Genomic DNA, 16683 nt, shown 5'->3' with positions numbered 1-16683 from the left:
CCAGAGTAACCTAAAGTGCTTATAAAATGTCAATCAATCTTACCCGGGAGCGACTTCTTAATGGCAAGCTTATCAATAGCCTTAACCAACTCATCTGCAGTGATGTCCTCTGTCAAACTCACAAGAGAACTGCCATTTTCCAGTCCTTTAATAGAATCCAGAAAACCTGACATGCCTGCCTGATTAAGGTTCCTCCTGCCCAGGAGGTCAGCATAATACGACCTGGCGGTTTCCACAATTCCCGACTTGGACTTTGTCAAGGAACCTGTACTATCAACCAGGCCTACAACCGACTTAACTGCTCTACCTTGTTTGCAATTCTGGTAAGGGTCGGGCGAGTGATATTTCCCATAATCCCTTTCCAGAATCAAAGAGGCATGCCTATCATATTGGCACTCCCTGAGCAACAGAGATCCTCTTCAGATCTCCATTATTCGAGACAAGCCTATCAAGCTTCCTCCGCAGACGCTTGTAGGTGACATACTTATCAAGCTGTTTATTTCTTCCTATGGCCTTGAAAAACACAACAATCCTTTGTTTTGTAATCTCCCACCACTCTGACTTACTGCTGCAAAAGTCCATGATCGATACCTGTGCCTGAAAAAAATCCTCAAAGGTTTGACTCACCTTTTCACCGTCCAGGATTGCCGAATTCAGCTTCCAGGTACCCCTCTCCCTAGGTGGTGTATCGGGGCTTTTCAGAGTGACAGACAGAATACAGTGATCATAAAACTCCACCGCCTGACACACAGGTGCCAAGAAAAAACCCTATCTATTCTACTCTGACTACTAGCTCGCTAAAAAGTTAATCCCGTGCTGTCTGGGCAGCAATGAATGTGCACATCAACCAGGCCTGCCTCTCTAGCTATTTTGTTTTTAAAAAAGCCGTCACAGTCCAGCCTGAATCTGGTACCTTTCCTGTCCTTAGTTCTAGTGACGGTGTTGAAATTACCACCAAAGACAACTTGCTTGGCTGTAAAAAAAAAAGGCTTGATCTTCATGAAGAGGCATTTCCTGTCCCACTTTGGGGCCCATAGATGTTGATCGGTCCTGCCCCCCCATGGAGATGTCCAAGACCATGAATCTCCCCATTACTACCTCAAAAATCAGCAGACAGCTTTCCATGCCGGAAAAATCACCGCAACTCCAGTTTAAGGCTCAGTCACAAGAGACCAAAAGGAGGGGTCGCGCCTCCACTCCTTCTTCCCCAGATGATTATCAGCCAAACAAGACAACCGGGTTTCTTGCAAAAAGAAAATATCAGCATCAAACCAGCTGAGCAAAAATAAAGCCATGTTACGAGCACTTACTGATTTTATGCTGGCGACATTGATGGTCGCCACCTTCAGTGGAATGGGAACCGCCATCAGGATGCTTGAGGTATACGTTTCTTAGCCTGCTTACCCCACTCCCTACCTGCTTCAATGTTCCTTGTGATTCCTCCTCCATAGAAATCACTGACTCATCACTAGAGGAATTTCCACCCTCCACCTCAGAAAACACCTCAAAAGCATTTGCCACCTCCACCCTCCCAGGTTAAGGAGCACTGACATCCTTCCTCCTTCTCCGCCTCTTACCATTTTTCTTTTAGCCTCCAATCATTCAATATCCTCATTTGACAATCCTGACGGCAGAACCCCCTGCCCCCAGGACATCCTCAACCAAACCCCCCATCAACCCCTCTCCCCACATCATTTACCCCAACTTCCACATCTTTCACCCCAACTTCCACATCATTCACCTTGCATTCTGCACCAGCCACTCTCATTCCCTTTGTAAGAGAAACCCAGATAACAAGCGCACAGTGGTGTGCAGGTGTGGAAATTGCAAGAGGTGCACAAGGAAGGACATGTACTGCCAGTGCGCGTACATGTGCACGCATTGGAGCCAGTCCGCCTATTTAAACCTGCCAGTGACATGCACACTTTGCTGAGTGTTTTTTTTCAGCTAGTGCCTGTTTACCTGATCTGTATCCGTTTCCTGTATCCCGAACGGCTTGCCTGAACCTTCCTTTGACCTCTGCCTGCCTACTAGTGACCCCGGCTTCTGCTTGACTCCTCTTCTGCTTGATGTTCCTGTACTTCATTGCCCGACTGTGTAACAAACCTAGCCTACCCTCGTGCCACTCTGTCCTCCACTCCCTGTCATCACTACCAGGGGTGTTGGACAGGAGGTGCAAGAGAAGCCCCCTCTACAGCTCGATCTCCACCAACGCAACATCCTTCCCCTTCCCACCTCCCCCCCCTCCACTATCATCTAATCCATCATCCACTCCACCCCTTGGTGTCTGCTGACCTCCAGCCACACTTCTGTCATGCAGAGGAAGAGGGGTTGGCACTTCCATACACGCTGGTCCAGCAGCCTCCACTGCCTTCACTACTCTAGACGAAACAATAGGTGCAGACACAGACTTGAAAACCACACTTACTGACACTGACTGGGGAACTACAGACTGGGGGGACACTAACACCACAGACGGCCTCACAGACACAAATTCTGATGGGACAGAAACACTAAGATCCCCTGACACAACCTCAGCCAACCCAGACTCTTCCCTATCCAGACAGAAGAATTGCTCCACTAACTCAGGTTTATTGTGCAAAGCCTCAGGGCACTGGCTATAAGGGTAACCAACCTTATCACTAGGGATGAGCCGAACACCCCCCGGTTCGGTTTGCATCAGAACATGCGAACAGCCAAAAAATGAGTTCGAACATGCGAACACCGTTAAAGTCTATGGGACACGAACATGAAAAATCAAAAGTGCTCATTTTAAAGGTTTATATGCAAGTTATTGTCATAAAAAGTGTTTGAGGACCTGGGTCCTGCCCCAGGGGACATTTATCAATGCAAAAAAAAGTTTTAAAAACGGACGTTTTTTCAGGAGCAGTGATTTTAATAATGCTTAAAGTGAAACAAAAAAGTGAAATGTTCCTTTAAATTTCGTACCTGGGGGGTGCCTATAGTATGCCTGTAAAGTGGCGCATCTTTTCCGTGTTTAGAACAGTCCGAGAGCAAAATGACATTTCTAAAGGAAAAAAAGTCATTTAAAAGTACTCACGGCTATAATGAATTGTCGGTCCCGGCAATACAAATAAAAGTTAATTGATAAAAACGGAATGGGATTCCCCTACAGTCCATTACCAGACCCTTTGGGTCTGGTATGAATATTAAGGGGAACCCCGAACCAAAATTAAAAAAAAAATGCATGGGGTCCCACCAAATTCCATACCAGGCCCTTCAGGTCTGGTATGGATTTTAAGGGGAACCCCGTGCCAAAATAAAAAAAAAATGGTGTGAGGTCCCCCCTAATAATCTATACCAGACCCTTATCCGAGCATGCAACGTTGCAGGCCGTAGGAAAAGAGGGGGGGACGAGAGAGCAGCCCCCCTCCTGAACCGTACCAGGCCACATGCCCTCAACATGGGGAGGGTGCTTTGGGGTAGCCCCCCCAAAGCACCTTGTCCCCATGTTGATGGGGAGAAGGGCCTCATTCCCACAACCCTTGCCCGGTGGTTGTGGGGGTCTGCGGGCGGGGGGCTTATCGGAATCTGGAAGCCCCCTTTAACAAAGGGACCCCCAGATCCCACCCCCCCTATGTGAAATGGTAACGGGGTACAAATGTATCCCTACCATTTCACAAAAAATGTGTAAAAAATGGTAGAAAAGACAATACACGCCTTGGGACAAGTCCTTTATTAAAAAATAAAAAAATAAAACTGGCCCACAAAGTCTTCTTCTTCTTCTTCTCACGCTCCGACGGACCGAAAAAGAAAAACCAAAAAAAGAGGCACGCCGCTTACAATCTGCCTCCATGGGAGGCACCCACCGTAATGACCGGCCTCTCAGGTGACAGCTCTTTTATAACTGAGCCGGGGCCACATGATGATGTTGCCGGGTGAGCCCGCCCCCCTCTGACGCACAGGGACATCCCTATGGCTTTCCCGTAGCGTCAGAGGGGGCGGGGTCACTCGGTTACGGAACCGGGATGCCCCGCCCCCTCTGACACTACGAGAAAGCCATAGGGATGTCCCCGTGCATCAGAGGGGGGCGGGGTCACCCGGCGACTTTATCATGTGGCCCCGCCCTCAGTTATAAAAGAGCTGTCACCTGAGAGGCCAGTCATTACGGCAGGTGCCTTCCATGGGGGCAGATCGTAGGCGGTATGCGGCTTTTTTTTTTTCTTTTTTGGTCCGTTGGAGCGAGAAAAGAAAAAGAAGAAGACTTTTTAGGACAGTTTTATTTTTTAATAAAGGACTTGTCCCAAGGCGTGTATTGGTTTTTTTTTAACCATTTTCACACATTTTTTGGGAAATGGTAGGGGTACATTTGTACCCCGTTACCATTGCACACGGGGGGGCTGGATCTGGGGATCCCTTTGTTAAAGGGGGCTTCCAGATTCCGATAAGCCCCCTGCCCGCAGACCCCCACAACCACCGGGCAAGGGTTGTGGGGATGAGGCCCTTCTCCCCATCAACATGGGGACAAGGTGCTTTGGGGGGGCTACCCCAAAGCACCCTCCCCATGTTGAGGGCATGTGGCCTGGTACAGTTCAGGAGGGGGGGCGCTCTGAAGAGCTTGGTATGGATTTTGAGAGGGACCCCCACGCCATTTTTTTAAAAATTGTGGTTCGGGGTTCCCCTTAATATTCATACCAGATCCTAAGGGTCTGGTAATGGACTGTGGGGGAATCCCATGCCGTTTTTATCAATGAACTTTTATGTGTATTGCCGGGACCGACAATTCATTATAGCCGCGAATACTTTTAAATTAATTTTTTCCTTAGTAATGTCATTTTGCTTTCGGACTGTTCTAAACACGGGAAACATGCGCCACTTTACAGGCATACTATAGACACCCCCCAGGTAAGAAATTTAAAGGAATATTTCACTTTTATTGTTTCACTTTAAGCATTATTAAAATCACTGCTCCCGAAAAAACGGACGTTTTTAAAACTTTTTTTTGCATTGATAAATGTCCCTAAACACTTTTTATGACAATACCATGCATATAAGCCTTTAAAATAAGCACTTTTGATTTCTCCTATAGACTTTTAAAGGGTGTTCCACGGCTTTCGAATTTGCTGCAAACACCCCAAATTGTTCGCTAATCGGCGAACAGGCGAACACCCGATGTTCTCGTCAAACTTACGTTCGACTCAAACATCGGGCTCATCCCTACTTATCACACAAGTTACATTTAATGATCTTACAGTCCCTCGCCAGATGCCCCAGTTCCTGACACAAAGAGCAGTTCTGTTCTGGACAGGAAGACGAGAAATGTCCCTTGGCTCCACATTTATGACACAGCTTAGGTTGACCAGGGTAGAAGATAGTAAGGCTATCTCTACCAATAAAGGCAGAGGAGGGCAAATGCTTGACCACATTCTCACACACTGACCACCCACGTGTCCAGATTCCTCTATCATCCATAATCTTTTTTTAGAGGGCACAATGTTTCACCAAACATCCTCAGCCAGACCCATAAATCCTTGGGGGGTATAGACTCATTCCTTGTCAGGATAGTCACATTTTTAATCAAAGGTTGTGGTGAGATAACCTTTGGGGACAAGCCCCTTCCAGTTCGGCTGGCCCCTATACACATGCTCATACCGTTTCCAAAACAAATCCAGTGATTCTGGACGCATGAATGATAAATCATATTCAAAGGAACCTGCCAGACTGATAAGAGCATAAAGAGCATAAAAATCCTCTGCCTTAAATCTCATGGCTAGGATCCTATCCACGACCACCCTCCTGATAGGTGGAATGCCTCCTCCTTCCCACCTGAGCTGTACCACATTCCTGCGTTTAATAGAAGAAGGTGCGTTAGGTAAAAGTCCCACAACTGGCTCCCTTCCACCAGTAGCATGACCTTGTCCCCAACACAGCCTCTGATACATTAACTGGCTGCATAGGAATATTAACTGGCTGCAATCAGGTTTGGCAAATTCTCCACCACCTGATCCTCCTTCCTCCCTTTCAGCACAGCAATCCCACTCACCATAGTCCCAGAAGTACCATAATTACCAGCAGTTCTGTTATTTGGTAAAGTCTTCTATTTAGAAAAAACACCAGCTGTTTTAGCATCCATGCGGCACTCCTGCTCCACAGTCTTAGTGTTCATGCAGCATTCCTGCTTTGCGGTTTTTGTGTCCATGCGGTATTCCTGCTCTGCAGTCTTAGTGTCCATGTGGGACTCCTGCTCCTTGTTCTCACAGACATCAGGAACTTCTTTGTCTGGCTTCCTGCCATCTCCTCCTGCATTCCTTGCCAATTGCAAGGATCCCTTGGCAGATGCAGGCTCTTTGTCCATAGCAGCAATCACAGGAATGGCATCCATACACTGAGAGAGAGATGTTCAACAAGCACTCCTTCACCAGCATTTCCTGAACTGAAACAGCTCCAGCATGTCCTCCATTTGCAGATACTGCAGCAATGCCGCTATTTTGGTCAGAATTCACAAATAAAATTTTTTTCACAACTTTCTCCCTTACAGGCTGATCGAGGACATCCTCCTCCTCATCTTCATCTGACAAGTCAGAGGAAAATCAAAACTTCCTGCCAGTCAAGGGAGATTCTATGTCTGTAATGGCCTGCAGCAATCAGCCATTTTCCTCAGCCTCCTCCTGAGATGGCCCAGGCTTCTGGGGAGGGAGGGGGCAGATACTGACTCAGACATGACAGATCATGAGACAGGGGTAGTACGGGGGCAACCACGTGAAGCCACTTCTTTACCCCCATCCATACTGTCACCGTTGCTCTGGCATCCACCCTCTGGCTGGTACTGGCACAGGCACTCTCCTTAATCTGTTGGAATCTCGCCTCAGTCTCATACTTTTCTCTGAACACACCGCTGCTTTCCTTCAGAGAAGCGACCAGCTTCTCCTGCTTTTTCAATGCGTCTTCCAGAGACTTCAGGAGTCTTCCATCTTACTGCTTCTGGTCTTACTGTGCAAAGATTTCTTTTTTCTGAAATCTGCTTTCAGGACAATGAGCTTCTGTTCCTCCTTAGTAATACGGCAAAGTCTGTTCACCACTCTATCCTGGAAGGCTGGTAAGGACTCCCCTTGCATAGGGACAAGCCTGGGATCTATTGCAGCTTCAGTGCATGGTGTAGGCCTCAGTGCCTCTGGAGAGCCTCCACCTTCGTCTTTCCCCACCCGCTGCATGGTGGTTGGGGGAGAAGCCTGCAGAACAGACCCAGGCTTGATGTTTCTCCCAGCTCACACCAAAGCAGAGTGAGCCAGTAGCACCTTGCAGAACAGCATCACCTGGTGGAGAGACTGATGTGACTGACTCAGTGTACTCTCCTCCAATGATCAAAATTGTCCTGACACGTCCCCACTGCACAGTCATTAACTGTAAAGCTCAGTGTGCTGTTGCTTCTCCTCCCCCTGCTCTTATGCAGCTGAGAACAGTGGGAATGTGATCACTTATAAAAAAAAGGGGGAAAAAGATATTTATTATGTTTTTTTAGATCTATACACAAATGTTTTGCCTTTTATTTTAAACTGAATGGGTTGTTTTACAAGGTGTTCGTTTACAATTTATTACATTTTGAGTGGGCCACCAGATCACAAAAACAATCAAAAAACAGACATGCAGCATTTTTCAGTGCACCACAATGCACTGCTGTTATAAAAGTGCATCGGATCTGCATTGCCCTAGGCTGGGTTCACCCTACTGTGCAGAGCGGCTCACAGCAGGGTCCAGTGCATCCCTGTTCTCTGTTTCAGGGATGAATCAGGGCTGAATTTTTGGATGGATTCAGACCTGAAAAAGACCAGAAAATGCACAGGACTCTTCTGCAAACCGCTCCGTAGCCGTCCCGGATCTGTGTGAGCCAGCTCCATTGAGAGGCGGTCACAGTCTCCTGACATGCAAATGAATGCAAGGAAACCTGCATCCAATTCACACTCGTATGAACCCAGCCTTAATAAATTGAGGTGCCATTTAAAAATGAACAGCACAAGATCTCACTAAGGCCCCTTTCACACGGGCGCCTCCGCTAAGCGAAATCTGATTGCTCAGCTTGGAATCTCTCCGCTGTTCCCTGCTAAGCAGGTGGATGACAGGTCCGTGCCTGCTCCGCTATGCAGAGTGGACACAGACACAGTCCTGCTCACCTCTATGGGGCAATTGGATCGAAATGGACCGCCTGTCTGTTTCCAACCGATGCCATCCATGAGATGGATGGGGAATAGGACCACCATCCATCTGTTTTTGGCAGACAGGATCAGATGGCGGCGGGTGTCAGTGGACACGTGTCCACTGCTTCATAGAAGAGACTGGAGGGTCAGATCAGATCTGCCTGAAAAACTGACAGGTAGACCTAATAGAACAGCCCATGTGAAAGGGATCTAATGCACATCATGTGCTTTAACGTATATTATGGTAACAACCACATAACAGCATTGCAGCACCTGTGTTTTAGCCCTGGGTGTATTGTTAAATGCATAAAAGGTACAACTAATCTAATCACCTGGACTAATTTTGATGTTGGTCTTCTTTAATCTGTACAGCAGGATTGGGAGAGGGAGGGTCAGCACGCTAAAAAAATCGACAGCAGAGCGATTAGAGAGAAGGATCACCACTGTTTCGCTATCCCTTCATAGTGTACTCATGATAAAGTCGTTCTGTTGCACTGGAGGCAGGGAACCTGGCTATGCTGCCTAGCAGGTGTGTTTAAATCACAAAGCTGGCTGCACTGCATTATAAATCCTGTGACAGGTAAATCTGTTTCCATATTTGCCTTTCTTTTGTGTCTAGCTATTTATCTTGAAATCATCTGGAAATACACATTGAGATAGAATGAAAAGAGAAACAAAAATCTATAAATGACTATAGTTTATGTCATGAATTCCAAAAAATTTTTTAGCTGTATTCTGTCTCCACAGCTCTGCGTATGCAGCAGACACTTCAGAATATGATGTGAGAGTCCTGCTTCGATTCCCACAGAGAGTGAAGAACCAAGGAACAGCTGACTTTTTGCCTACACGACCACGCCAAGCATGGGAGTGGCACAGCTGCCATCAGTGAGTACTGTAGCTTTATGAAAAGAGGACAACAGTTTGTTTAAATATGCACAGGGACAGCCATCTACACATGTATTTCCGGGTACCAAGTTTAACCTCTTGCCGACCAGCCGTTGTACCCACTGGGTGGATATATATTATAGCAAAAAGTAAAAAATATTGTTTTTTTTCAAAAAATCTTTTTTTTGTTTATAGCGCAAAAATAAAAACCGCAGAGGTGATCAAATACCTCCAAAGAAAGCTCTATTTGTGAGAAAAGAAGGGCATACATTTTGTTTGGGTACAAAGTTGCACGATCACGCAATTGTCAGTTAAAGTGATGCAGTGCCGTATCGCTAAAAATGGCAAGGTCATTAAGGGGGCAAATACTTCCGGTCCTTAAGTGGTTAAAGCACAATAAGTTAACCAGTCCAGAATAGGCATTTGTAATGTTCAGAATCTCCTCCCTTACTTCGTTATAATAGAGCATCCTTACATCTTAGGGATGGGTATGTGTGCAGTCATTTACTTGTATTCTCTCCCTGTCAGTGTGGGGGGGGGGGCTGGGGGGCCGGAACACAGAAGGTTTTTTACCTTAAAAAAGGTAAAAAAAAAACCCTTCAGGCTTTAGAACCACTTTAAGCTGGAACTCCACTTTAATACTACTTTAAATGTTATCTAATATTTACTCAGCTACAAAAAAAAAAAAAAAATAGTTAATATAAAAATTTTTTGACATGCAAGCTTTCAATTCCAGACACTATCACAGCATGGATGAATTCAGTCATTATGACCTACTGGATGCAACAACAGGGAGAAAAGTAGCAGAGGGACATAAGGCTAGCTTTTGCTTAGAGGATACAACCTGTGACTTTGGGAACCTTAAGAGATATGCATGTACCTCGCACACTCAAGTGAGTAACTTTTATTTGTGCCGACCCATTACACATAGTGATTCAGATCCTGCTACTACCTTCTTAAAATCTCATTTTCTTTAAGAAAAAAAAAAAAACTCTTTCCTCTTTCCCTTTCTCCACACTCTTTCTTATCCCACAATCTTTGCCCCTCATTCAGGGTTTAAGTCCCGGCTGTTATGACACATACAACGCGGACATTGACTGCCAGTGGATCGATATTACTGAAGTGAAGCCAGGAAACTACATACTCAAGGTAAGTTGATGCAGAATAACATTGATGTTGATTTTAGTGTGATATAAAATAGAATTCCAGCTTACACCTAACTAGCCCTAAAAATGCTCCTTTTCCCCTCCTAACACCTATGCTAATTAACCTGTGTAAGAAAGATGTACTGTATAAACTTACCTATTTTCAGGCCTCTCCAGTTACATGATCCCCTCTGAGTCAGCCAGCAGTAGCTGCAGGGCAGGAGAGAGCACTCCGACAATCATTAGTAAAGCCTGTAGGTAGGTGCAGCTAGCTAGTCTGCCACTAGGTGGCTCTGTTCCAGGATAGTGTCTGCTTACAGAAGAGAGAGCCATCAGGTGCTAGGCCCCTTTTAGTTAGAGCTCTCCTGCAGTGATGTCATGGATGAGTCAGTGCCCAGATATAAGCCAGATTGTGAGGAGCCATAGTGCAGTTGGGGCATGGGAGCCAAACACCCCACACTTATACAGATTTAGCCACCTGGACAGTTCTTGAGATCAAGGAGAGGTAGACCTGCACCCAGTAGGCTGGCTGTGGACTTCCTTACCCTTATGGAGGTGGGGGCTACAACTGGTCGAGAAAGGTCTTTTTGGCCATGCCAAGAGTTCCCTGAGGGAGGCTGTCCCCCTGGAGGGTCCCAAAACAGGCATACCTATGGAGGAGTTTGCTGCAGAGATCTTATTCCAGTGAGTATTAATGATTCTGGGTGGAGAGAGAGACTGTCAGAGGGAAGGTGGCTTACTTAAAATGCTGCATGATGTTTTCACATGTGACTACTCCGGACCGTCCACTAAATGTGATTGACAATGCAGTGGCATCACTAGGGTTGGTGTCACCTGGTGCTGTAAAACATGGTGTCACCCCCCCCTGGGGAATGGATGGAGCCAGGAAGGAATCAGGGGAATTAATGGAGCCAGGATGGAATCAGGGGAATGAATGTAGCAGGGAAGGAATCAAGGGAATGGATGGAGCTGGGATGGAATCAGGGGAATGGATGGAGCCGGGGTGGAATCTGGGGAATGGATGGAACTTGGATGGGGTGGTGGATGGAGCCAGGATGTGATCGGGAGGGTGGATGGAGCTGGAATAGGATTGGGGGGAGTGGATGGAGCCAGGATGGGATCAGGGCAGTGGATGAAGACAGGTTGCAATTAGGAGAATGGATGGAGCTGGGATGGAATCTGGGGAATGGATGGAGCTGGGATGGGGTGGTGGATAGAGCCGGGATGCGATCGGGGGGTGGATGGAGCCGGTATAGGATTGGGGGGAGTGGATGGAGCCAGGATGGGATCAGGGCAGTGGATGAAGCCAGGATGCAATTAGGGGAATGGATGGAGCTGGGATGGAATTAGGGGAATGGATGGACCTGGGATGCAATTAGGGAAATAGATGGAGCCGGAATGGAGTCTGGGGAATGGATGGAGCTGGGATGGAATCGGGGGAATGGATGGAGCTGGGATGGGGTGATGGATGGAGCCGGGATGTAATCTGGGGGGTGGATGGAGCTGGAATTGGATCCGGGGGGATGGATGGAGCCAGGATGGGATCAGGGGAATGGATAGAGCCAAGATGGGATCAAGTTGTGAAATGAGCCAGGTATGGGATGGGGGTGGTGGAAGGAGCTGGGATGGGATCGGGGGATGGATGGAGCTGGGATGGAATGGGGGTGGTGGATGGGGCCAAGATGGGATTGGGGGGATGGATGGAGCTGGGATGGGATCAGGGGATGGATGGAGCTGGGATGGGAAGGGGGTGGTGGATGGAGCTGGGATGGGAATCGGGGGAATGGATGGAGCTGGGATGGGATGGGGGTGGATGGAGCAGGGATGGGATCGGGGGATGGATGGAGCTGGGATGGGATGGTGGTGGTGGATGGAGCTGGGATGGAATCAGGGGGATGGATGCAGATGGGGTGGTGGATGGAGCTGGGATGGGGGTGGTGGATGGAGCTGGGATGGGATCAGGGGGGGTGGATGGAGCCGGGATGGGATTGGGGGATGGATGGAGCTGGGATGGGATGGGGGGTGGATGGAGTAGGGATGGGATGGGGGGGTGGATGGAGTAGGGATGGGATGGGGGGGTGGATGGAGCTGGGATGGGATGGGGGGCTGGATGGAGCAGGGATGGGATTGGTGGAGCAGGGATGGGATTGGGGGGATGGATGGAGCAGGGATGAGATCGGGGGGGGTGGATAGAGTTGGGATGGGATCTTTGATTTTGGGGGAGGGGGTTAGAGGATATGTGCTAGGGTGTGCTTTGGATGGGGAGAGGAATTCTGCTGGGGGGGGATTAAACTTCAAATCTGCACTCCTCTTTATAGCACAAGTCATTTCTAACCCAAAACAAAGCACCCCCTAGCACATATCCTAAACCCCCCCTTCCCTAAAATGACTCCCCTGGCAGCATAGATGTCCCCCTCCTCTGCAATACCTCGGCCCTGGGCAGGTGCTGTAGCGCACTGTCCCTCTTTCTCCTAAGTCCGGTCTGCAGTGAGTGCAGCCGGCAGAGAGAGAGATGATTGCTGCGTGTGGGACAGTGTCAGACTCTAGGCACCTCTGTCTCTGTCTCACTCACTCCCTCCTCCCCCACTCTCCCCGCACATCCCATGCAGCTGAGGAGATCTGGAAGGGAAGGAGGGAGCCGTGGTGCCGGTGCCAGACTGCCAGTCTCAGCCTGGTCCTGGTGTCCTCCTCTGGTGGGTGTCACCTGGGTGTGGACTGCACCCTCCACCACCCCTTAGCGACGCCACTGTGACAATGTACTGTCAAGCGATCCTAGATAGTATGTCGATGTGATGTGACTGTTCTGCCATTTTCCAAGTAACACCCATAAAGTGCAGCAAACCTATTTATTTGTGGACATTCCTCCCTGGGACCAGGAATGCCGTGTGGATGCCTCTGGTGTGGAGTGGGACACAATATGGTGGAGGGTACAGCCCCAGAAGGAGGGTCACTGTTCTAACAAGGAGAGAAGTCTGGCAGGGACTTGGGCTTTTGGCGCTGACATCTAGTCAATCGCAAGTTTCCTCTTAAAACCCTGTAGCAGTAACGTCGCCCATAGGCTTCAATGACCCATCTGTTGTTGAGGGGGGCACTCGCTCTTCTCCTCTGGAGCCGCATTGGCTGACACAAGGGAGACGGATCAAGTGACCGGACAGAAGCAGCCTGAAAATAAGTAAGTATATACATCTTTCATACATAGGTTAGTTAGCATAGGTGATAGGAGGGGGAATGGACAACTTAAAGCTAGTTAGATGTAAGTTGAAGTACACTTTAAAGGATCAGTCCACCCAAAACAGATATTTCAGTTTTGGATAGATGCTGGGGTTCATATATCACTCAGAGACTGCAGTTGGATCACTACATTGAGATGTCAAGTTGCCACTTATTGGAGGCTTTATCAAAGGGCCTCGTGCTCCTGCTGAGTTTTGTATTTAGTTTACACATTAAATAAGGCATCAGAATGTACAGTGCCTTGCGAAAGTATTCACCCTCCTTGGATTTTTACCTATTTCGTTACATTACAGCCTTTATTTCAATTTTTTTAAAATCTGAATTATATGTGATGGATCAGAACACAATAGTCTAAAATGGTGAAGTAAAATTAGAAAAATATATACATAAAACTATTTTTCAGAAATAAAAAACTGATAATTGGCATGTGCATATGTATTCACCCCCTTTGTTATGAAGCCCATAAAAAGCTCTGGTGCAACCAATTACCTTCAGAAATCATATAATTAGTGAAATGGTGTCCACCTGCGTGCAATCTAAATGTCACATGATCTGTCATTACATATGTACACCTTTTTGAAAGGCCCCAGAAGCTGCAACACCTAAGCAAGAGGCACCACTTACCAAACACTGCCATGAAGACCAAGGAACTCTCCAAACAAGTAAGGGACAAAGTTGTTGAGAAGTACAATTCAGGGTTAGGTTATAAAAACATATCCAAATCTTTGATGATCCCTAGGAGCACCACCAAATATATCATAACCAAATGAAAAGAACATGGCACAACAGCAAACCTGCCAAGAGACAGCCGCACACCAAAACTCACAGGCCGGGCAAGGAGGGCATTAATCAGAGAGGCAGCACAGAGACCTAAGGTAACCCTAGAGGAGTTGCAGAGTTCCACAGCAGAGACTGGAGTATCTGTACATAGGACGACAATAAGCCGTACGCTCCATAGAGTTGGGCTTTATGGCAGAGTGGCCAGAAAGCCATTACTTTCAGCAAAAAATAAAACGGCACGTTTTGAGTTTGCGAAAAGGCACGCGGGAGACTTCCAAAATGTATGGAGGAAGGTGTTCTGATCTGATGAGACTAAAATTGAACTTTCTGGCCATCAAAGTAAACGCTATGTCTGGCGCAAACCCAACACATTACATCACCCAAAGAACACCATTCCCACAGTGAAGCATCATGCTGTGGGGATGTTTTTCAGCAGTCGGGACTTGGAACCTGGTCAGAGTTGAGGGAAAGATGGATGGTGCTTAATACAGGGATATTCTTGTGCAAAACCTGTACCACTCTGTGTGTGATTTGAGGCTAGGACAGAGGTTCACCTTCCAGCAGGACAATGACCCCAAATACACTGCTAAAGCAACACTTGAGTAGTTTAAGGGGAAACATGTAAATGAGTTGGAATGGCCTAGTCAAAGCTCAGACCTTAATCCAATAGAAAATCTGTCAGACTTAAAAATTGCTGTTCACAAGCGCAAAATATCCAATTTGAAGGAGCTGGAGCAGTTTTGCAAAAAGGAATGGGCAGAAATCCCAGTGGTAAGATGTGGCAAGCTCATAGAGACTTATCCAAAGCGACTTGCAGCTGTGATAGCCGCAAAAGGTGGCTCTACAAAGTATTGACTTTAGGGGGGGGTGAATAGTTATGCACATTGACTTTTTCTGTTATTTTGTCCTATTTGTTATTTGCTTCACAATAAAAAAAAAAAAAACATCTTCAAAGTTGTGGGCATGTTCTGTAAATTAAAGGATGCAAATCCTCAAACAATTCATGTTAATTCCAGGTTGTGAGGCAACAAAACACAAAAAATGCAAAGGGGGGTGAATACATTTGCAAGGCACTGTATGAATCTGTGACTAATAGGGAACTCCTGATCAGTGTTGCCAACCCCCTGAAATGAAATTTACTGGCAGGATGCCAAAATTTACAAACAACACAATTTTTTTTTTTTTTTACTGCCAAAAATCCTGAAATTTACTTGCAGAGCCGCATTTTTTACTGGCACTGGAAAAAAAGTACCTAAAATGACCGTTTCCACTGCTAAACAGTGTAACTATCAATATTTAAACTATAAACATATAGCTAGTCCTATTAGCAATATGTTTAAGTTAAACAAAAGTCAAAAACCAACTTTCTCCATTTACATGAAGGTAAGGTTACTGTAACCCAGCCAGCACAGAGTTCCACCTTACATCAGAGTCTACAGGATTCCCCCTTACAGTGAAACGGAACTCTTATGTAAAGGGGAACGCAGCAGATCATAATCTAAGGGGGAACTCTGATGTAAGGGGGGCTCTGGTGACTAGAGACCACTTTCCGCAGCGGGAATACACTAAGGTAAGGGGGTGTTACTAATATAAGGGGGAACCTTTGTATCAGTGCCCCCTTACATTATTGTATTCACTCCTCCCTTACATCAGCAACCCCCCTCAGACTGGCCTGACGGCACTGTCACTGACCTCCGCTCAGGTGCACCTTGTAGGGCTCAGTCAGATGGTTCCAGCTTGGTGGCTCTGGTTTTATCCTATAGTCTCTTCTCCACAGTCCACACGTCTGATTTCTCTCATGGCCTCCATCCTGCCACTCCCTCTCAGAGACTGCAGACATGACACAAGAGATGCTGCAGAGAAGATACAGGAGGTGGAGGACAGAGGCTGCGGACATGGTACAGGAGGTGGGGGACAGAGGCTGCGGACGTGGTACAGGAGGTGGGGGACAGGGGCTGCGGACATGGTACAGGAGGTGGGGGACAGGGGCTGCGGACATGGTACAGGAGGTGGGGGACAGGGGCTGAGGACATGGTACAGGAGATGGGGGACAGGGGCTGCGGACATGGTACAGGAGGTGGGGGACAGGGGCTGCGGACATGGTACAGGAGGTGGGGGACAAGGGCTGCGGACATGGTAGGTTCCTCCTCTGTCCCCCTTCAGTATCCTTCTGTGCCCCTCCAGTTCACAGGCTGCTCCTCCTCCTCCTGTGCCCCTTTCACCTCTCCATAGGTCAAGGCACATCAGTGTCCTCCACTGCCCCCTTCACAGCTTCACCCCAAGTCCTCTGCCATCTTTGTATCATCCTCTCCTCAGCTCAGCTCCTCCTTGGCTGCTGTGGTGGCTAGCAGCGACTTGTGAGGCAGTGGCACCGCCGCGCCAAGAACGAATACTGCTGTGCTACAGCCTACAGGCTTTTATTTAAAAATGGCGCCGGGTGGCGCCATTACGTTACTGCGCATATGCCACCCGGCCAAGCGTGTACGAGC

General features: G+C 47.6%; 1 protein-coding gene across 2 annotated transcripts in view; it reads left to right on the top strand.

Annotated features, from left to right (window-relative positions):
- Window positions 1-16683, top strand: part of LOXL1 (lysyl oxidase like 1) — a 58369-nt gene that overhangs the window by 38255 nt on the left and 3431 nt on the right. For both annotated transcript variants that reach the window (XM_073619075.1, XM_073619076.1), the window contains 3 exons: window positions 8901-9038; window positions 9775-9931; window positions 10092-10187. In XM_073619075.1, coding sequence (XP_073475176.1) covers window positions 8901-9038; window positions 9775-9931; window positions 10092-10187 — 391 coding nt within the window. The remainder of the gene's footprint in view (window positions 1-8900; window positions 9039-9774; window positions 9932-10091; window positions 10188-16683) is intronic.

This window comes from Aquarana catesbeiana, linkage group LG03 (assembly GCF_042186555.1).
Source record: "Aquarana catesbeiana isolate 2022-GZ linkage group LG03, ASM4218655v1, whole genome shotgun sequence".
Lineage (NCBI taxonomy): Eukaryota > Metazoa > Chordata > Amphibia > Anura > Ranidae > Aquarana > Aquarana catesbeiana.
This window is presented reverse-complemented; position numbering and strand designations above follow the sequence as displayed.